General features: G+C 38.3%; 1 protein-coding gene across 12 annotated transcripts in view; it reads left to right on the top strand.

Moving 5' to 3' along the window:
* Positions 1 to 23,923, top strand: part of LOC139947966 (uncharacterized) — a 134,440-nt gene that overhangs the window by 81,249 nt on the left and 29,268 nt on the right. For 9 of the 12 annotated variants that reach the window (XM_071945858.1, XM_071945859.1, XM_071945860.1 and 6 more), the window contains one exon: positions 13,396 to 13,496. In XM_071945858.1, the coding sequence (XP_071801959.1) occupies positions 13,396 to 13,496 (101 nt within the window). Of the gene's footprint in view, positions 1 to 1,131; positions 1,324 to 11,504; positions 11,629 to 13,395; positions 13,497 to 22,653; positions 22,955 to 23,923 lie in introns of those variants that run through there. The other 3 variants (XM_071945863.1, XM_071945864.1, XM_071945870.1) reach the window with 3 other exon arrangements.

The raw sequence follows: 23,923 nt of genomic DNA on the forward strand, positions 1-23,923 counted from the left end.
GTCAGCAGGATGAGTTAGCTTGTCATTTGAATCGGCCCTCACCAGTTACACTTGTCCATGCTTTTCATTACAGAGTTAGCCAGCTGGACACTTCGAATGAAGGTTAACTGTAGTCTTGTCAGGTGGTTGAACTGGTATCTTTACCAACTTACTGTTAAGTGACAACAGTGCCTATTAAAGGTAGCAAATTGCATTAGATTTTGAATATTTTGAGTGTTTTTTAAGTCACTTCTGAATCAAAACTTCTATTCCCCCTTCCATTACGCATGATATATGGGGGAAATAAGTGTAGAATGCTAAGCTTGAGCTCTTTGATATAAAAAGTTAAACATATTTTGTTGTTCAAGATTTTACCTCAAGTTTGTTGTTCTGCTCAGAAATCATTCAAAAACATAAAAGAAACGTAGACAAACTTGTGACCGTTGGAGCTGAAACCTTGACCAGGGTGACCTGTGGTCCAACTGTTGGGACCCCTCCACCCTCTACCTCAAGCCATTGGTCAGTCTAGCCATTCATAACTTATTATTGAAACTATTGACTACTTTACTAATCCCCTAGTAATCCTCAGACTTAATAATCTTAATACCCTATTCTATTATTTGTAATGGAGACCCATGGTGTCCCCAGGCTGGGAGCCCTTACAAGTGGCCACAGTGCAAATCGGCCACTCTTAAAGTCTGTGTGTTTTGTCATTGGTGTAGAAAATCCTTATATTGATCGTGTGACCAGTAACAGTTGGAAAACAGACATGGGTGCAAACCCATTGGTTACAATAACAAGTGGTACAACAACCCTCTATGCAGATTTGTGTTGTTCCCATGGGCTTCAATTAACCAAAACAGGTTTAGAACCTGTTTTTCAATTAGGAGTGTTTGGCTGAGAGTAGAAACACCCGGGGTCATCATTTGGGCAGCTAAGGTGTTTTTATGTTGTCATCCTTAGATTAGAAAGCTCGTAATGAGGGTCCAATGCTAGCTGAGAGTGAGAACCAGCCATGCATTGGTAACACACATTGCCTGCTGTTACTTTATACACAATAACATCTGGTGTGAGTTGTTATAGGCTGGCTACCATGCATAGTAATTAGTACACTATTCACTCTTGTGTGGGGTGGTTACCGGCTAGCTGTAGTACTGAGATGGTTTTCTGTCAGTAGCTGCTACAAAATCAGACTCAAATCAAAGATGTCGACGCTGATTGTGGAGCCGGCTATGGGGTTGGATTTGGAGAACTGGGGTGAGCTGGAAGATGATGTATTTCTTGATGAGGTGAAAGGATGTACGACTATCAAGACATTTATAACCAGTCCTGGCCGCGGTGCTGGTAAGTATACAGTTAATGATAAACATCCATCACTCCATGTGTGTCCCTACACACCGTAGGCCTAGGGTGTGTTCAGAAGTTGTACTGTTATCAACGACTGTATCATCTGATTATGCTATTAAGTTTACCGTGACCATACCGACTGTACATTATACCGACAGACCTAAGTCCCAGCGTTAATCCCTTGAATATGTCGACGTTAGAATGCTATGAATATTTGCAGACTGTGGTAGGATTTTTACTATTGCATGAATGGTTGGTGAGTCTTTGTGAGCCACTGGTAATTGACAAGAACCATCAAATATGATTTAATTTCTCACGATGAAGACAAATTACATTCATATTGTATATAGGAAGGCGATTCCTCTGGTATGATATTGATAAATTGTGCGCTGGTCAACAAATGATTAATGTTACAACATTTCAAAGTACTAGGTTTGGTTAAAAATGTTTTGTTTTGTGAAGATGATCGGCAAGAACTCTTGTTTATTACCAGCTCTATGTTTAGATAGGTTAAGTCTCAATTAAGGATTTGTTCAAAACTGCTGAGGTGGTGCAAAACTTGTTCTTCTTCTTCTAAATTTGAAAGGTAAATCTAGTTGGCTTAAACTCTTCTTAAGCCCACACAATCTTCAGTCTCCTTGTTTATGAACCATCTTGAAAGCCAGATCAAGATTAAGGTGTTTTCTGGCCTCCATTACATAATGGAGATTGCCAGGGCTTTGAGGATGATGTGCCTCTTTAATCTGATGGATAACTGTCTGCTGCTGTATGCTAATCCCCTTTAATCCCACAACAAGAAACTTTTAATCTTGCTAATCCCTATGACAGTCAATTACTTAATCCATAAGCAAAGATTTTTTGGCATAACAAATAAAGGCTGTTGTAAATCTAAGGTTTGGCGACTGAAAAAATAGAGACATCTTACAAAAATAATTATTATTACTGATATTACTGACAAAACTCAACTCAACTTGTCTCATGACTATGGTCAATGCACTTTTACCAAACTGCAGCCATCTTTGTTTGATTCCCTTTTTACCCAAATGAAAGTAACAAAATGTTCCCATGTTATTGGTTGGTACCAGACTGTTTTCTTGATATCCTTGATTTTTTTTCGTTGACTGAAAGAGAAACTGGGGAGATATGACATGATAAAAAAAAACTAGTACAAATTTATGCACCAGACTTCACATGTCACATCTGCGGCGTTGATTTATGTCAACCAACACACTCTCATTAAAATGATAATAATTGAGTAGTTATATTTCAGTTTTGATGTTTTGGAACTCTTATATTTTTGGAGGAAAAGGTTTATATGACAAGCTGTGTGAATAGATTCTGTTGATTGGGAGGAAGTAGTGCCAAGATTGACGCCACACTGTACTCAATGTCTATCTTGTACCAGGTTTTCTAGTTAAAGCCCTTGGACCCTTTCAGTACAGAAAACAAATTAACAGTTCACAGATTTACAAATAACTTACAGGGTTTACAGTAATGGTAAAAGACTTCTCTTGAAATATTATTCCATGAAATGCTTTACTTTTTGAGACAACATTAAAACAATATCAATTCTCGATATCGAGATTTACGGATTTATTTTAAACACATGTCATGACACGGAAAAACGTGCGGAAACAAGGGTGGGTTTTCCCGTTATTTTCTCCCGACTCCGATGACTGATTGAGCCTAAGATTTCACAGGTTTGTTATTTTATATATAAGTTGTGATACACAAAGTGTGGGCCTTGGACAATACTGTTTACCGAAAGTGTCCAATGGCTTTAAGTAACGCAATGCGTCAAAATCAGCACGCCATGGCGGTTTTGAGTGTTGATTGGGACTTGCATACAATGAGCTGTTAAAGCAAACAGTTTTGCTGTTTCTAAATAAAATGTTCCGAGTATTGTGTAATCTGTTTCCCCTTATTCTTTACTTTGGGAACTTAAAACAAAAATGCAGTGTCTGGAGTGTTTTCAGATCCATATCAAAATTTTATTCAGTACCACTCGCTTAATTAAAAGCAGAATTTTTATCAGAAACATGGCTACCGTCATTCCATGCCGTGGGGCAGGAAATATTTAATAACATATGTAGTTTATTAGCACACTGTGGTGAGAACCGAGTCTGCGTTTAACATTAGAAATTTAACGCAGTACATATTCAGTTCCCACAGGCTGTGCTCGGAAGTTTCATATGTACAGAGTCTTTGTTCATTTAGAGAGTTAACATTCCTTATGCAGACTGATGAAAAAACATGTGCAGTAATGTGCATCATTTATAGAACTGATGTTCATTAGACAACCAGCTGTTCAGACACAATTAATGAATTGCGGAGAAGTTTTGGTCTGGTGAGAATCCATGGCTTTACTCTTTTGTCGGGAAATGTAAAGGGTTTTGTGGTTATTATTGTTTTTGTCTGAATAGAAATTTGACAGTGGATAGAACTGTTTGGACATGGTTTGTGTTTTTGTGCTCAGGTTTTTGACAAGTTTTTTTAGTGGGAATTTGTACAGGTGGATAAACACTTTTCAAAGCTTTCCTGATTTGGTTTGATCGGCCGGAAAGGCTTTTGTTTTTGAGGTTTTTGTTGTCGTTTTGTGTTCGAGTAGAAATCATGGAGTTGGATAAACATTGTTCTAAGGGTTTGGCATTTCACTAGAAGGTTTTTCTGTTTTTGCTTGGACTTTTTGGAGATGAAGATTTGATGGTGTTTGTTGTTATTTTGGTAGATGAAAAAAAAATGGAGGATTTGGGAGCTGAATCTTGTTCATGATTCTGTGATTAGCTTGCCAATAACAATAATTACATGTTTTTGTTGAGGTGAGCTTCATAGATGCTTTAAGTTTTGTATTCACAAAGGCTTCATTAATTTTTTTCTGATGGGAGGGGGGGGGACAGCCACCAATCAAGTGTGCTGCCACTTAATATGTGGGAATTGGATAACTTAGTTGTTTGATGTTGGGTCTGGAGTTGCAAAGTATTTTAGTCTAATGTTTATATTGCACCATGCTGGTGCATTTAAATTCCTATCTCTCTACACTTAGTTATCAGCAATTTGTGCAAAACGTTTCTTAAGTTTGCTGAGTTGAGGTGGATGGTTTAACGGGGGACAAGAGCTCCATGAGTAGCTCCTGACGTGTGCTTCAAAGTTCATGAACCCACAAGGGCATTGGCAATGAAGTCCTCAGGAACTTTATTGACATCGGTAATAAATGGACCTGCTACAAACAGGTTGTTATCAGCAATAGGCCTGACCCAATTTGATAAAGCATGTATAGTAAGCACAAAACAAACTTGCTAAGCATAAACAACTTTTGCTTATCAAAATTAGGTTACCAGCCAGAATACCATAAAGTTACCATCGGTGTGACTGGTACACCAGTAACTTCTTGCTTAGCCAAGAAATTTGCTAAGCATAATTTTCTACTTAACAGCTTTATGAAATTTGCTCCTGGACTGGAAGTTAGGGCACTTTCTTTTCAGCTGGAAAAACAAATTTACTCCTTAAAACTTTTTTTTCCCTGTGAGTTAACGCAGTGTAGTATTTTGTGAAAATGTAGTGTTTTCCTGCCTCTCTTCTTGATTTGGTTGCTCCTTGTGAAACGTGTTAAACTTTAATTATAATTAGTGGGTTGCATTCACCTGATTATTTTCTCAAGAGTGAAGGAGAAGTTATCCCCTCGAGGTAGAGAATAAGAAAGAAAGTCTCTCAAGATGCCCCGCCCTAGATTCCTTTCCTTTCTTATAATCAGAAGCAGACCTTTGTGTTCACTAAGGAACTTGGGTGCCCACTTGAGATGAATTGCAATTCCTTATCACTGGGTAGCCATCTTGGTATTGTTCCAATTGCAATCAAACAACTAGTCTTGGTGCAAGGCGTTGTTATTCACCCCCCACTCAACTATCGCGATCCTCCGCTCCACTTCTCCTTCCTTCCTCGCTACGCACATTACTATCGAACGCTAGAGGGCGCTGTTGAAAAACTTCCAGATCAACCCACACCACACTCCAAAATTTCGTGGTGGCGGGATCGCGGCTTACAGAAACACCTTCTGTTGGTGGAATAGTGCGACGTGTGTAGCATTGAGTGTATGTGCATCAAAGAGCTTATGATATTTACCAAAGATGTTTTACCAACTCATTGAAGAAAGGCTTGTACCAAGACTATAAAACCAGAGGCTTGTTAGGATAGGGTCGGTTCCCCTTTGCGTGTGATTAGTATTGGTAAAGATTAATGTTAACGCAAACAGGAAACATGGTGACAGATCTATATAATATTGAGTTATATCACCTTGAGTTGCTGCCTATTATTGATTGAACATGACAGAACATTAATGAGCGGGTAATTAGCTCCAAAGAGAAAACGACAGAAGTTTTGAAGTTGTGCTGGGAGTATTCTCATAACAACAGGAACTTTTTGATTAGACGTTATATTACATAAATGTCGTGAGCATCTCTCAACAGGGCAAGACAAAACATGTTAATTGAATCACTTAAACCGATTCAAACTACATAAGTTTCCCAGGAAATTGCTGACTAGCTGACCCCTGCAAACTCCTAGGAAAAAGCAATTTCTTGAGAAGCTTCCCCAGATGACCAAGGGGTTATCATCTTGAGTGTGCATTTTCCCAGAGCAAAATGGCATCAAGTGTGAAACAAACTTAGGGAGATGACTGTCCCATCTGAAAGACAAAGCAATATGATAAAATATCTTGCTCAAGGACACAAGCATGCAAGGACCAGGATTCGAACTAACACTCTGTTGTAAACCGCACCAGAACTTGTGTCTGGTAAGCTAGACGGCTTGGTCTCAACCCTCCACAAATACACTCCTCAAAGGAAAGAAGTTACATTGTATGATCTGACACCCCTGAAATATTGAAGTAGAAACTTTCATCTTCAATTGTTATAGAAGTTATCTTGTTAGGTCATGTGTTAGAGCACTTCCATCCAGGGAAGGTCAGAGGGGTATCTCTAAGGGGCACCAAAGGGGAAGACCTAGGCAGAGAGGTAGTGGCCTTCCTTGCAATCCAGGGTCGGCTAGATAGCGACTTAGAACTAATCACAACAAAGTTAAGAACTTGGCTTGTATGAAATGTGATGACACTTACAGGATGTCTTAGGTTAGTTTTGGATAATTTGATGGTTGGCCAAACATTACCAAGGCCTGGCATTGATGGATTGACTGACATTTTCCTCAGGAATCTAAATTCTACACAATAGAGATCATCTGCCATGCAGTGGTCTTCCTTATCAGTGGTCTATTGGCCAAATGCCAGCAGCTTGATAGGCAAGAGGATCAGTCAAAATACACTCCCAAGAGTTCCAGCTGTCTATATAGCTCTTGGTTCCAAGACCATTGGTGTTGCGCTCTCACACACAACCAAAGTTCTGATCCATAGACACAGCAAATTGTACACGCTTGTAATGAATAAACATAGAGGGCGCTTTGATTCCCGGATCATCCGGATGTCGGTGGGGGAAAAGAAAACTAGTCACAGCGCCATGTTCATTCATTACAAGCATGTACAGTTTGTCATGTATGTGTATATATAGATCGTAACGTTGGTTGTGTGTGAGCACGCAACACTGATGGTCGTGGAAACAAGACCTAAGCTCAGTGCTGAGAAGCATCCCTATTTCTTGAAATGCAGACTAAAATGAAAATGCTGACGGATTAATTAGTGAAATGACAAGCTATGGTCCTGCTAGCCAGTCACTAAACAAGTTGAAGGAAACCCTGCCAAGTCTGTTTTCCCTTCACATGGTTTTACAAGTTCACAGTAAAGTTCATACCCTCACCTGATGTGGATAAGCCGTTTTTGTTTTCACGCAACAGTTGCCGAGGAAAAACAGAAAGTGGAAATTGGGAAGTTCAAGAGTTGGTGAGGTGGAGAGGAGATAAGGGAGCCCTACTGGGTCCATGGAGGAATCAGAACCCGGGTGTGAATTGTTTGAGTTTACTTTTGTGGGTTTATTTATTATGGTTGGATGACACCAAATGAAATCCCTTTCACCGCATGTCGGGATACTGTTCTATCTTGGTTTTGTTTTCTTAAAAATCACACAGCAGCTTTGGGAAATTTGTATAGGATAATACATTTTGGGTTGAGTATTTGAGAAATATTTACTAGAGTGGGATTAGAACCAACGACATTAACGATTAATGTGCCGGCGCTCTACAATATGAGCTAGTATGTAGCTCTATGTTAAGTAGGATTTGAAACTTTGCATTGTGGAGATAAGATATAGAAGACGATCAGAAGACGATCAGAGCATACTGATCGAAACGTCGAGTTAACCCAACGGTTCTTTTCAGAACCACCCCAACTCATTTAGAGATTGTTATTACATGGTGTTACCGCAAACTCTTCTATAGCTCTATGTTGGTGGTCTCCCTATTTTGTAAACCTTTGTTCTGGGATGCCAGTCAGAAGCCATACAATTGTACCGTTAACTGCTGTATAGCTAGGCATCACATTCACATTTTTGATACAACCTGGGAAGCGGTAGCCAGTGGATCACCTGAAGGGGATGCAATTTTTTTTTATTTCAGATATCAAATAATAAACCACAAAGGAAACTGACTGGGAAAAATTAAGGGAATTTTGGGAAAAATTTAGTTGTTTTGGGTTTTTTTTTTCTTCTTCTTTAAACGACTTGACTCTGCAAGTTTTTAACCGCAGTCATTCAGATTTTAGTCATAATTTCTAAGTATATTCATTTTACCACGATGATAATCCATTTGTGGTCCCCCTCAGACCTTGCCAAAGTTCCTCTCATTTTCTTATCATATCATGCTTGCCTACACCTCCATCACTAGAGAAAAAGAACTCCACCCAACGAGATATCATAAAATATTCCCCAGTCCCTGACGACAGACAAAAAACAGTGACTCATCCCAAAGCTATTCAGGTTTCTGGAACGAACAAACGGGCGATTCTCGTTTCCTCATCTTTTGGTTTTGAGTTACGTTGAACTGGTGAAGTGATGTGTGTACACATTGCCAAGGTTGGGTGAAATTGTTCATGTATTATTATTGTAGAGGATGTGTTTTTAATGGATGTACTTTGGTTGTCATGACAATGGATTGAGTGGAGTTAAGTCAACCGTGTGGGTGTTTTTTTGCGATAAATTGTTGGCGTTTGAAAATATTCATTTTCCTTTATTGCTTCCTCTAGTAATGTCGTCTTCAGAGATTCTGAATATATGCTAATTTCTGAGCAAAGAAAATAATGCTCAACGTGGATGAATCAAGTCACTACTTGCCAAATTTGCATGAAATCAACATTGCTTGCCTAGTTTGCTCCAAGCTTTTGAAATTTAAACCTGATTTTCTCTATAACTAATGACATACATTTGTTTCTAATAGATACATTTCTTTTAAGTTAATATGTCACAATGGTTAGGTTATGCAAATTTATAGACAAAATATACTATTTGAGCTTTAAATGGAAGTGACTTTTGGGGTTTTCTTTTTCCTTGGGATATGCAGGCAGACCTGCACTCAATTGAGAATATTATTATTTCACAGTTTGGCTCTTGTAAACTGATAGGGAGACTTTTTGTAGTTCAAATATTGTAATTTATTCATAAAGCATGTTTCTCTGTGATATTTCTCAACGTCTCGACAGAAGTCCCTTCCAGTTATTGCCTCTTTTGCATCTCTAATAAAATCAAAAACCTTGAGTATGTGTGTGTGGTGGTAGAATTACCCGAGTTGAGACAAACCAAAGTCAATAAGGTGACAATAATCTGCGCGGGTGTCTGCGGCCGTCGCTGGCTGTCGCGACTCCAGACCACACTTACCGTTAGACATGGTGTGTCTTTCAGGTTTGATGGCTTCATTTAAACGCATTAAGAAGCGTATTTACACATCGCATCCTGCCATCTTGCCTTCACATCAACGTTACCGACAGAGGATTCAGGAGGCTGCTCTGAACTAATTAATAATGTAAACTCGTTAAGAAGCTAAAGATAGATGTTATTCTCTAGCTATTTGCATAAGGGATTCAATTGTTTTATCTGATTGAACAGAAACAATTTGATGAATTAGATTTCGCTTGCAAGTAAAGGAAAGTACAGTGGTCAAATATAATGAGAGTAGAAAGTACATTTCCTACAGTCTCTCTAGTTGTACAGCCAAATAAATTATACGTTTCAATTTGTATTTATTTTGTTTCGTTTTGTTCTTGATGAAACTCAGTTTTGCAAATAATATTGTTAAATAATACTTTTGAAACAAGGCATTGACAATTGTGAAAAACAATTTTTTGTTTCTTTTTAGAGGTTGGTTTTTTAAGGAAGTGAGAAATGAAACAGTTGTTTAATATTGTGTTTTTTTTTCATGAAATTTGTCTCTGGCATTAAAAAATTCTTCTAAATTTAGACAATTTAAATATGTGGTAAACATCAATTTAATAACCAAATAGATTCTTAATGAAACTATTTTGATTAAATCAGATTAATAATTTCATAGAAATGAGGAGGCCATCAATTAGGATAGATTTTTTCAGAATTGGATATATTTCCGATTTCCTCAAAGGAATTTGTTCCAATGAAGCGAATAATTCACATCAAAGTCAAACACGGACAAATACCCCGACAGATGGTACCATGGTGACCTACTGCCATTTGTAATTAACTTTCAGGGAACCAATCACATCAGAGATTTGTACTTATCAAATATTGATGGATAAATGTGATTAGCGTCAACGGTTAATTTCCTGCTTCATTAATGAGACGAATTACTTATCATGAATTTATAATGAATTGTTCTGCAAAGTCGTTTGGGGCAGCAACCTTTATGTGTATTTTAATTTCATGACTGATTGTGTAAAAAGCAACTGCAGAACGGCCCTCGAACTTCACCCTTGAAGGGGCACAGCAGTTTTCCTCTGCTGAGGGGCACCACGGCAATTGCCATGTGTTATTTTCAGGCCTGGCCGGGAATCTTATTATCCTTTATTTGAACTAATGTACTTAATGTGCATGGATATTTAACTTTTCTTCTGCTTTTAGTTGCTTCACTTTACTGTATGGTTACTTAACCATCATGAATATTAATATTTGTTAATTAACCCTTATGAATATTCAGTTCCCTTGTGGCTCACAGCTGGGGTCATGTCCATGGTGTGATCCATTGTGAATAATTGCTTGTTATTAAAACCTTGGAAGGCTTATACAAACCACTCGGGGTGAAGCTCAGTTTCATTTACTCATCGTGAACATTGGGTGGGAACCAAAACTATTATTCATCGAACAATAACGCCAGAAGTCTGCTTCACAATCAGATATTCTCCGATTGAAACCCAGATGCGTTTGTCATCTTTTGTCGTCGAGTTATGATTATTTCTTTAGAGGATCATTCGTTTATTTAACTGATAATACATGAATAATGCATTGGCTATTGACCTAATATGTGTTATAGCGTTATGTGAGAGTTTTGTGATTGGTTGGGCTATTTATAAAGCGACCAATAGTAATCCTCCTTGAGGTATATAATGGTTGGCTTACAAGCACCCCCCCCCCCAACTCGCCGGTGGTCGATGCCATGGTTTCGAGGATCCATTTCAGTTTTAATGAGGGCTGGAATGAAGACGTATCGTATTCCAGTATGCAGACACGCCCGATTCTCATCCATCGATATCTAAATTATTGAACGACTAACGACCGTCGACGATGATGAAGATTCATTACATCACACTGTGAACGCAAGAGAAGAGAGTGTGTCATCGCCGTGCCGACGGCTGCCAGTCCCGCACTGCCGAGGTCGTTGTTTTCTTCCGTACGCAACGTGAGCAAGCACAATAGATGTTGCTTGTAAATGGCTCAGTACGTTTGGTCTACATTCATCGGCTGACACGTAATCGGAATGGCTTGATAGATAGAGACAGGAGTGATTATTGCATGACTGATTCGGCAAATCTCTGCTGTGGCACTGTGTAGAAAACCACTTTGCTGTATGTGACAGTGAATTTACGTATGCATAATTTCACCGTACTGGTTTACATTTTATCTACCTCAACGTTTGCAGCAACATCTCCACCTAAAGCTGTGCGTTTATAAACTCAATTTATACACAACTGCTTCTATTGTCAAATTTACTGACAGTGTACAAAACATGAGAGGCTGTTTTTGTAGGGAAAGAATTTAGTTTTTGATGGAGGAAGTCATTACACGGGCAGGCGAGTTATGAGTTTACCAAGGGGTATGTGGAGCAGTGCGTTTCAGATTCTGGCTGGTATCTACGGCATTCAGATTCGTAGCAATGCTCCTAGAATTAAAGAGGGCCCAGAGGAAGGTAGGTTCAGATGGAAATGATGAGGATTTTGTCGCAAAAATTAGATGAGTTTTATGTGGCTTTGTGTTGTGGCTGGAGATGAATTGTCAAAATGTAAAAATATATACTGGTAGTAATTTAGATATTACATGGTGTCTTGTGCTGGTGGTACATTGTGCTGTGAATAAATAATGTGAAAAATTTTAGGAACAAAAAAAGGTATACTTAGTTTGGGCGTCTACAAACAAATTTACCCAAATATAGTGCCGCAATACTGTGTCTGACACCACATTTCAAAATGGCTTATTGCTGTGGGTGCCATTGGTTATTTGAGGCTTGGCAGAACCTTATTATCCTTTATATGAAGTGATATATATATACTTGTATATTTGGTTTGCGGTATGTGTGTATCTACTTGCCAGGTAGAGTTGTTCTTAGAGAACTGTGTTGGATACACACATGGTGTTTCCGCCAACCAAATATACATTGATACCTCACCATGATACTTGTTGTCGTATCTCTGTAATACTGTTGCAATTGAAGTGCCCAAATTCAGGGGGTAAAATATTTGTTAATGAATTTTTGCTTTGAGTCATTTTTTTAATATGAAATGTCATCAAATGCAAGAATTGATTGATCAGTGTGTCATCATGTACTCAGAATTTAATATGCAATTGGCTACTCTATTAATTAAGATGTGAGGTTCTATGTTTAAAACTGTGTATTGAAATGCATTTCATTTGATTGTGGTGATATATCAATTTTCCATCTCTGCAAGGTTTTTCTTTGATTGATTGTTGTAATTTAAGGAAGGTTATTAAAATACTGACATAAAATTATTTTTTAAATTCACCCACCAGATGGCTAGTTATTTATTATCTAACCCAACGTTCTAACAGGGGTATTGCTAAGAAAAACATAAAACTTTGGTTATTTTTCATCTTGTCAGAGCAGCCCTGCATTCTTTGTTTTTAGAAGGGGCAAGGGCACCAAGGCATTTTCTCCTTGGTAAAGGGCACCCCATGAGGAAATGCTAAATTTCTACCCATTAAGTATTGGACCTGCCAGAGGTTTTTAAGTTATTCCACGTCCATGTCCCGAACAAAGAGATTGAAAAATCCATCTTGGAGGCCAGGTTCTTGAAGATGTTTATTGATGCCTGGAGTGTGTCTCAATGCATTATCAGGTCATTCATAGGACTCGGTCAATGCTTACCTAATACAATGCGAAGTGGGGAGCAGTGGTCAGTTTCTTTTGTATGTCCATCACAGAGGAGCAGATGTAACTTGAGGAAGATAGGTCTTCTTTGTTCCAGTGTCTCCTAAACCAGGTCTCATGGTCAACAGTTGTCTTCAAGTTATTGGGAAATATTAACAGTGGGATATTTTCTTCGCAGGTTTGATGAGTGTCTTGATCAAAATATTGTATTGATCCACCAACTGGTTGAAAATCTAAAACTATAACCGTGGAGAGTGATTGATGTTATTATAAGAAAAACAAATTCAAAATGAACTGAAGTTGGACTTGCACCTGCCACCTCCAGATAAATGTGCTGGTGTTTTACCAACTTACATGTATGTTGGTGATATACCCGCTTGGCCGTCTTTGTTTAAGGGTACCAGTCTGAAGCCAAATTTAGGTTTAAAAATTTGGTTTAGTTGCGGATATGATTTTTTTTAACTCATGCTCTTCTAAATCTTTTGTCCTTTTTGCATTTCAATACAAATGACTGATTTATGACTTGTGGGTTTAATATCCGTTTTTTTGTTCTTATTTTGTTTTCTTCAGACGTCAACCAAGATGGCGTTGGTCGAGCCAGAAGGAAGAGTGCTCCTAGTGGCCCGATTCAGATGACCACAGATGCCTCAAGTCCATCATCAAAACTATCAGTAAGTCACAAAACAAAAACTTATTTTAACAACGGAGATTGTATCATTGTTTTTGCCAGGGTAACTCCAGGGTTTAAAGCCGTTGGACACTTTCGGTAAACAGTAATGTCCAAAGCCCACACTTCGTGTATCACAACTTCTTTCACAGGTGTCTTTCAGTTATCTTTCTGATAAAGTTGGCCAGTAAATCAGCATTACATTGCGGAAACACATGAAAGGGTTTCAGATTTAAACATTTCTCTAGATGATTGGACAAACTTAATATTTAGTGAGCATTCAGATTGAAACTAATGGTTTCAATTCTATACTTTCTCTATATATACCAGGTTAGTTTAGCAATAATTGTGACAGCTACAACCTGTTCTTGATAGCGTAAAACATTCCACTCACAATCTAAAGGTTTCTGGAGTGATTTATGCTGACCATTCCACAGTTGTATTAAACAGGCTTATAACTTACTCATTCAATGAGTCATGTCTTTCAAAACAAGCAGAAAAACACGTTTATAAATTGTGATCAATTTTAAGTCTCCTTTGGGAGCAGTTACCCAATATGTATTTTGATGAACTAGGTTACCTCAGCCTTGAACCCGGAGTCACCCCTAAATATGTCTAATTTCCGGCCGTCATACTCCATGCTTTATGGTTAGCAGTCATGCTCAAATTATCCAATCAGTTTGGGTTTTCCTTGGAAGCTTTCGACCGTTACGACTGGAAGCGAGAGTTTTCAATCAGAGGGAGCTGGGAATGTTTTGTTTTTTGTTTCAGGGGGAAGGGGGGGGGGGGGTTGACAAGTTGTCAACAACATGTTAATCACCATTTGTTGTTCTTGGGTGGTGCACACCCCTCGGCCCAATATAGTTAAGCTGTTCAGTAGAGAGTGCTGCTTAAAGGAACACGTTGCCTTGGATCGGACGAGTTGGTCTATAAAAAGCGTTTGAAACCGTTTGTTATGAAATGTATATGGTTTGAGAGATGTTTTAAAAGTAGAATATAATGATCCACACAAGTATCTCTCAAAATTGCACGGTTTTCTTTTTACGTCGCGAACTATCACGGTCGGCCATTTATGGGAGTCAAAATTTTGACTCCCATAAATGGCCGACCGTGTTATTGGACGAGGTAAAAAGAAAACCACGCAATTTCGAGGCATATTTGTGTAGATCATTGTATTCTACTTTTACATCATCTTTCTAACCATATGCATTTTATAATAAACGGTCACAACACGCTTTTCAAAGACCAACTCGACCGCTCCAAGGCAATGTGTTCCTTTAACAAATGAGTATGTTGGTGCACACATATTTGCAGTGAACCACTTTCAGAGACGTAAACTCTGGTAATTTGTTTAGTAACCTTTTTTATGTTTAACTTAGCAAATGTGCAGCAAATGGGAAGTGACCAATACTGATTTATGGAAAAAAGTTTTTGTTACCTTGAAATTTGATATTTTTTGCCCAAATATGAAATCATGAGATTCATATATCAATGTTTTTCTCACTTGCGTTATTTTTTTTAAAAACTAACCATATGAATCCTGTGTTATGAATTGGCTGATTTTGATAGATTCTATATTGTGTAGCCAGACTCAACAGATACCTATCCAATCTCAACAAGGTGATATTTTTTGAGTCAGGTGTTGTTGATGTTGAGTAACTGAATGCTGAAGGATTCTGGTGAATTTAGGAAGGTTCTTTGTGGCAGAATGACTTGGGTTTTGACTTCAGTGGAGAGCCAGATGGGTTGGCTGTAGGGTTCAGATGATTTCAGGAATGTTCACGGTAAAAAATTAATAAAGTTAAGGTTTAAATTAATCAGGATTGGGGGGAAAATCAATCATTTTGGTTACGTTGCCAATACTGATTAAACGTATTTATGGGTGACGCTGAATTTTAAAAACAAAATAGCCTTGATGTAATTCGATTGTACGGTCGGCGAACAGGTAATGTCAAATATAGTTACATCTTAAATGTGCATTCGTTTTCGGTAAAAAATTAATAAAATATTTCATATAAATATTTGAGACTCGGTTAGAGTAGCTTCGCTGTAATAGATTGAAGGTCCCTTGAGCTTAAGATGAAAACAATTTAGAAATGTTCGCTCTAATCCCATCGTATTATGTGCTCGCTCAGCCGGTAAATCGCATTTACGAGCTCTAGCGTATTCTCGTTTGAATTGGAATGAACTGAGTTAAATTATAATTTGGTTTTGTGAGTTCAGATGGATGTTTAATGCGTTTGCAGTTTCGGTTGTGACGTTGTAGCGATTTTGTGTCCAAAGTGCTGTGTCATAGCCCTAGCACAAAACTGTTTCTTTACTTAACAATAACACACACACAAAAAAACGTTTCAATTTGAAATTGATTGTGAAGTTCAAGTAAACATAGTTTCAGGTTCAAACAACTATTTCTGAGGGAAGGAAAATTGAAACTAATCTTCTCTAACAAAAAAAAAATGATTAACTTCCCTTTAAAAATATTATTGTTTGTTTCTAATTTTGTCTGGCTAGAACATGGAAGGGACGTCATAGATTGTGACGGTATATTCATATATCTATTTTATTTCTTTTCTTTCTTTTGAGAAAATAGAGTAAGCTGCTGTACACTGCTTACCAACCAAAATGACCTATTGAATAAATGCAAAAAAAGTTAATCGCCTGACATTCCTACTCCAGCAGAGTCTTTCGTGAAGGTTTTTTTTTTTTTTTTTGTGTGTTTAGAGAGACTGCATGTTCCACTTTTAAAACCATATATGTTTGCCCAAGGTGTTTTTACAACCGCAAAATGCATCCAAACTGATTTGCATACTGCACAATAATATCAGGTGTGTGAATAACACCGTCGCTGAACCACTTTTTGAACTCAATTACCGCTTGATAACACTTGAAGTGGGCCGAGCCACCTTTGGTCATATGCTGAAGTCATTTGTTAGAAGGGTTTTTGATAGTGAAGTGATAAATTCTGGAGTAGTTTCCTTTATAAACGTGTCTCAGTATGTATTAAAGTTCAGAATGGTGCGAATGTAGGACACAAAAGTTAAAGTGAGATTTCCAGCTTTCTCCAAAAGACGATCAGAGCATACTGATCGAAACGTTGAGTTTTAAACCCAATGGTTCTTTTCAGAACCACCTCAACCCAATTAGAGATTATCATTACATGGTTTTACCGCAAATCTTTACTATATAAAGTGCGATTTGACGGTTCAGAATGAGTAAGTTTTCCTAAAGACCTTCCCTGTGTGGGGACATGCTCAATTCATAATACTTTAGGAATTACAAAAGTTGTTAACGAGATGTTGCTAGTGTATATTATCATACTAAATAGACCAAACCAATGAATATAAATAACCCAGCTAAACGAACCAATATCCTCTCAAGTAAAAACCACAGCTCTAATCTTCTCTTTTTAATTTCAACAACCAAACAATTTCTGAGAATCAAGCATACATTCCCTGATTGAACCGTCATGTTTTAATTTCAAACCAGCCCAGTAGCTTTAAACAAACCGTGCTTTAATAATCCCCGCCGTATCAGATAAGAATGTTTTTTTGGTCGGTACTCAGTTCAGGCCAAGTTCACCGGTTCACTAACCCTCGGTAGAGCGTCATAGTTTCCTGACAGCAGCTGCGCTCGGTGAACTCAGATTTTGAATAAACTTGACCCTGACCTCTGCTTTGGTTCACCTGTAAGCGGGTGAGTTGAACATCGCAGGGAAAAAAATGCTTCTTTTCCATCTTGTTGACTCTATCATTGGTTAGGTAGGGTACATATCCAGGCAAACTCTTAAATGTATTCATGTAGTCTGGGTCAAATTTCACGGAGCTGTTAAGCAGAAAATGCTGCCAACTTTCAATGCTTAGCAAAAATTGAGCAGGGCACCAGTCACAACATTGTAAACTTAATGTTATTTTGGCTGGCTACCTGTTTTTGTCAAGCAATACTTTTCTGTGCTTAGCAGAAATTGAGTGGGTCACCAGTCACAACGATGTAAACTGAATGTAGTTTTGGCTGGTAACCTGTTTTTGTCAAGCAAGGTTTTTCTGTGTGCTTGGCAACTTTTTGTGCTTACAGGCTTTATGAAATTGGGCAACGTATCCACAGATGTTGTTTGAACATGTGCCCAGACTAGAGCTAATGTTTAGGTCCACAATCTTAAAGTTCGCCGAAATTGGTTAATCACACATGGTTTGTGGGTTTTTTGTTTTGGTGTTAAGGTTTGGGGCTCACCAATATTATGATTTAATCTAAAACTAAGGAAATATCTGTCATCACCTTCATGTGTTTTTCGTATAATTGATGGTTGTCGTAGTTGGTTTAATTTCCAACGGAGGAAATCTTGTCATGTACAATTTACCTTGTCATAAATTTCTTCCTTAAGTGTTAATTGACTTATTTAGTTTTGGGACCAGGTGGAAATACAAACCACCCGCAATTTGTTAATAATAAAAAAATTCTGATAGAGAAAATGTTTGGAGCAGACCCATTTATGCTAATTCATTCTTCGCATTTCAGTCTTTTATCTGAAATAGACCTTATGCACATGACATCATTTCAGTAGGGCGCCCTCACCTAGAGGTCAAAATGAAGTTGTTCATTGGCCAATCCTGTTCGCCGCACGTACAAATCTGTGCGTTTCTATTATTTCGTCGCCGTTTTACTTCTAAGATGGCGGCTGGATGACATCAATTCATAGGTGTATTTTTAAGTTTTAAATTTTCAGTGGGTTCATTTTTTTTTCTTACATTCATCCCGACCATTCAATATCATTCCTTGTGGTTTAGCTGATGGTCCATGGTTTGCCAAGATAAGATCTGGGTGGGCCCAATTTCATAGCACTGCTTAGCGGCCAATTTTGTGCTTACTGTGCAATTTCTATTTCATAGCACTACTAACTGTAAGCACACAAAAAGGCATGCTAACCTTCCGGTGCTTACCGCACAAAAATAAATGACGTCTTAATGTAAATCCACGGTAAACACGCAATATGGCCGCCCAATTTTTCTGCTAACCGGTGAAATACGCTAAGGCTTAAGCAAATTTTTCTGCTAGAATGAGCACGCAAATTTGCTTGCCGTTAAGCAACGCTAAGAAATTGGTCCCTGTTCCTATAAATAAATAAAAAAAAACAGTTAGCAATTTTCATAAGTAGGCCTACTTCATTTGTGATATATGGATTAAACAAGCATAGCTCTATGGCAGGCCTAGAAATTACACGGAGCCCATGATGGAGGCATGGTCTCTGTTGCCCCTGGCCTGGCCTTGGTGCCCCTTCAAAAGTTTCCCACCAATAAGGTTTATCGCAATTTAGAACCGCAATGCCTTGTGGGAAGGAATATGGGGCGGTTTCTATGCAGTTTCTACGACTCGGGCACGCAACGCCTATATCTTTGCGTGGGTTCAACAGGGCCCTCTCTTGATATTTTGCTATTCGCGATAAACCTTATGAAAGTGCAAAATGAAAAACAACCTTGCCTCCTTGCTTCTGAAAGATGAAATTTCAGGCCAGCTATAACTATGGTTATACCATGGAGTGAGAATTTGCTGTACAATGGAGGAGTTGCCCCTGGTCTTTGCCTTGGTGCCCCATGAATAGTTCCCCACCAATGGAAATGCAAAATGAAAACGATCTTGCCTTCTGAAAGGTGAAACTTCAGTCCTGTTAGGGTCAAAGGAGTAGGGCCCACTACCAACTGGAAATATCTAGAGCGAGCTTAACTCGACTTTCCTGTCAGGAAATGAATATCCTCCAGAGTTCCTTGGGCAAAATTAGAAGCAAGTGTAGGAGAAGTTAGTTTCTTTTTCCTTCTCCACCTTCTTATCAAACCGACTGAGTCCAAGACGTCTTGGGTCGGCGAGGATGTTGGTACTTGTGGCTGCTAATCATATGGACTGGTTTAACCATGTTGTTTCAGATGAGGTTCCCTAGGCATTGCAGAGGGGATGTGGGATTTTGTCATGCGTTACTTGAAGAGTGGTTTGGTACATCTAGAGATTCGGGGTCATAGGTCACGCGTCTAGACGATTCCAAACTGATAATATCACATTAGAGTTGGTTTGTAATGATTACTTTAATAATGGTAATGTTCTTGAGAATGTGCTTTAGACTTTGCAGTCGGCAAATAAGATTAATTTTGAGATTTAGAGGAAACCGATTTTAAAATTATCTTTCAAGTTTCATACTAATAAGCCACAATGTTCATTTTTGTAATCAAATATTTTCTTTTTGTGGCAAAAGACAAAATAGGTTTAGCTGTACCATATACAAATCACCTTCTCCATATTTGATATAGTCAATATATGGAAGGCAACAATTTGTAAAGATTTTGGCTGGAAAGGTTTGATAATTTTTAGAAAAAGACAACACTGTATTTATTCATGTTCCATTAAAGTCAGTTTACCACGTCTGCTAATTAAGCTTGGGCAATTATTCCGTCGTATTACGGAGTACGGTATTTGTGCAATATAAAAAATGCAGAGAACATTTTAGAAATATCTAATGAGGAGATATCTCCAGGTTGCAAATTGTAAAATACTTCTGTTTTTACATTTGCTGAGTGAATCTGTAGATTTCTTTGATGGGGTTAGAGAAGAGAGCTAAGACATGAAGGAGAGATGGATGAGTAATCAGACTCAATCCTTGAGATGTTCCTTTATTTAAGACGTTGTCCGTGGTCGTCTTGTCATGTAATCATTTCCTTCCTTCGATGGACACAACATCCATCTGGGAATCAAGCCCCCCCCCCCTCCTTCTAACATTATCTCTGTCCTCACACGTACATCATTCCGAGCATGCAGCGTAATTTCATACATCATTGCATTAAGAGTGTAATCCCTGCCTTGTTAGGAAGAGCATGGAGAGATTTGGGATTGCAGGAAGGTTCTCTGAGGAACGAGGTGTAACCTCGAGACGTTCTTGTTAATATCACTGAAAAGCATCTGTCGGGATGGGGATGAAACTTAAGACAACATAATTTAGAGACATTATCAAAGACACACACTATTGGTAATTGTCAAAGATCAGTCTTCTCACTTAGTGTGATGCATAAAATAAAATAAAACTGTGGAAATTTGAGCTCAATCGGTCGTCGAAGTTGCGAGATAATAATGAAAGAAAAAAATCCTTCTTTTGTCACACGAAGTTGTGTGCTTTCAGATGCTTGATTTCGAGACCTCAAATTCTAAGTCTGAGGTCTCAAAATCAAATTCGTGGAAAATAACTTCTTTCTCGAAAACTACGTTACTTCAGAGGGAGCCGTTTCTCACAATTTTTTGCTAAGGTTTTATGCTAACAATTATTTTGAGTAATTACCAATAGTGTCCACTGCCTTTATGCTTGCAAAGGTTATGAAATGCTCACTTTTTTAATCAATCTTTTGAACTTGATTCTTGAAACAATAGAGGGGGGTATTTGAGCGGGTTACTAAGCTAACATTTATGGAGGGTGTGTTGTTGTTTTTCAACGTAAATTCTGGGGCAACATTCGTAAAGTCTCTCAGCACAGAAATTTGTAAGCACAGAAAATCATGCTCAGCAGAATTGTGTTACTGGAAAAAATTCAGCTCGATTCCACCTCATACAGTTTCATGCCCAGTTTCATACAGCTGCTTAAGCAGCAAATATTGCTCAACCATTTTCTGTTTAGCAGGAATGAGCAGAATACCAGTCACAAATTGTACGTGTACATGGTATTTCGGCCGGTAACCTTATTCTGGTAAGCATAATTTTGTTGGGCTTAGCTGCTTTTTGTGCCTATTAAAATTGGGCCCTTGTGTGTGGCTGTTATTGCAGCTCTGTGTTGTTGAGAGTAGCAGAATAGCGTCCTCTGTTGGTAGTAGTTGGCCAGTGCACGTAGGTGTGTGCATTGATGACTCACTCTGTATTGTAAATAGAAGCCTATTATTAAATAATGGTTTGGGAATGTCTGGTATGTATTCATGCAGGGATTCTATTTACTCATAGCACAGGCTCAATATGTTTAGTTACTTCCTCCTCCACCGCTCTATACTGTTCTTAGAATCTAGTCACAATTTTCCCCTGATTTCTTAGACTAGCTGTACACTTGATGAGGAATGTCCCTTTCATCCTGCCTGGGTTCACACATGGAGCAAGGACTGCTCTATGGTTCATCTAAGGTCCCACACAGTTCATGATGAGTGGGAACAAGTTGTTGAATAATAAATATTCCACTGGCATCTCTAGTAACAGTTTATTGACCCTAAACCACAAGCTATATTTACTAGCATAGACTCTCTGAATATTTTACATACAGTTTTGTTGCTCATAAATTCAAGGGAAGAGGTCTGTGATTTGTCAAACCAGTTCCCGTGATTCAGGATTCTAAAATGATTTAGACTTAAAACTGTCTTGAAAATTTAAAGAGTCTACATCTATATAGTGTAAAACCATGGAAGTTTGAGAGGATTAATCTATGGATTAAGACTGACTTTAATCCATTTTCCAAGATGTTTTGTTTTTGGCCAATCACTTTCCTCAGTGGAACTAGCAGTGGTTCTGTTAATTCTACCTCCATGGTTACAGCATACAGGAAGTTGTAAGTATACCTTGCCTCATGCTTCGCTTCTAGAAGTGTAGTGGTGGAGAATAAACTTCAATGCTAGCATCCTTATAGACTCCAAAATATTGTACACAAATCTGGATTAGGGGGATTTGTTGAGATATGGTTTATGTTACAAGGTTTAAGAAGGTTCACCATACATTCGATGAGGAAACTCATTTGCAAGACATATGTAGTGAAAACATTGTTGACTCAGTGAAAAATAACCTCGTTCAGAAAACAGGTCTTATGGAACAATTAGTGTGTAACACTAGAAAAAAACATCATTAAATTTAAGCATCTTGAAGAGGATGTGAAATTTGATGCTATGTCGTTAACTTTAGCAACTGTTGCCACCACTGAAGAGGCATTTCCTATCTCTGGGATCTCTTCAGCAATTGTTTACCTTTTTTCCCCCACCACTATCCTTTTATATTCTAAAAATAGCCAGTGATCTGATACTGCTTGTGCATACCAGGGTTAAATGGAACAATAGATGGGGTAGACAGGTGTTTTGGCCAGGGTTGTCTATCCCACCTCAACCCATTATACCCCAGTGTGGTCTGCTTGGGCCAGGGTTGTCTACCCCACCTCAACCCATTGTACCCTAGTGTGGTCCCTGCCTGACAGAGTCATAACATTATTCCAGAGTTAATCACCGAACAGCAATGACCAAATCAACATGACTCACATAAAAACAGGCTTCCCACAACAAAATGACCCAACAAAGCTCTCTGGTGGTACTGGTTTCCTGTTTAAGATGTTTATTTGAGTTGTTGGTCCATTTCCTACGAGAGCTTCTTGAGTATAGGACATGAGTTGCCGGTTGGATTTTAAGATTTTAAGATGATGTGGTTACTGTACGGGCTATCATGAAATTTTCCAAGAAGAATGTCTCTGCTTGCAAGGTAAAATATTTTAAGTTGCTCATATTGGTTTGTTTTCTAATATGTTTGTGATTCTTTCCATGTTGGTCATTCCTGGTTCCATAGATGTTTTCATGGGAAATATGTCAAGTGTAACAAATTGTTTTATGATCAGTTTTCAATCTTCAGCTCTTTTGGAAAAATAATTGATGGAAGTTTCTTGCTTATTTGTCAATGGAGAATCCACCTTTAAATGTTGCGTCTGTACTTGCTTCATCATGCTATCCACCCGGTGGGACGCTCAGCTTTGTAGATTCTATCTGGTTTCTCATTTAACAGGCAACCAATAAATGTTTGGGAATAAATGCCTGGAAAGATTTTTAATTATTTCCCCCACCTGGGTCTGAAAGTTGACCTCATTAAAATCTACTTGACACAATCGAAGATCGCAGAGTGTCCAACAACATTTTCTTATGTCATTTTCTTACTGCGTAGCAGTAGAGTAATAAATCAGTTTAAAAATGTGTAACAAGTTCTGCTTCAACAGGCCACTTTAGAGCAAAACAAGCGAATTTGGAAAAGACTCTAGCAAAAAAGTTGTACATGTACAGTATGTAGGACCATTTTTATGAAGATTTTGTAAAAAGCAATCATTAAGCAATATTGCTAACAAGTAGCAGCCAAGGACAATACATTTTTATATGAGAATTTAACTAGAAACAGATGAAACCCGCTAAGCAAACTGCTAAGCGACGTGACTTCACTGGTCCCCTCGCTGTATGTTAATGTCAGATATCAGTTCTCACCGGTTGTCTGGGAATGTTTGTCTGAAACTGATAAGCACATGCTGATATGTGTGCTTGCTAGCTCTGGGTATGTTGCCTGCTTGAAACCTGCTGTGTCTCGTACAATTATTACCTTCACAATTTGATACGAACGCTGGGGAAAAAAGTCTAAACATCTGTTGGTTGGAAAATGCACATACTAATGGACTGGCTTGTTTGTTTTGAT

The sequence above is a fragment of the Asterias amurensis genome, chromosome 15 (genome assembly GCF_032118995.1).
Source record: "Asterias amurensis chromosome 15, ASM3211899v1".
In the NCBI taxonomy this organism is placed as follows: domain Eukaryota; kingdom Metazoa; phylum Echinodermata; class Asteroidea; order Forcipulatida; family Asteriidae; genus Asterias; species Asterias amurensis.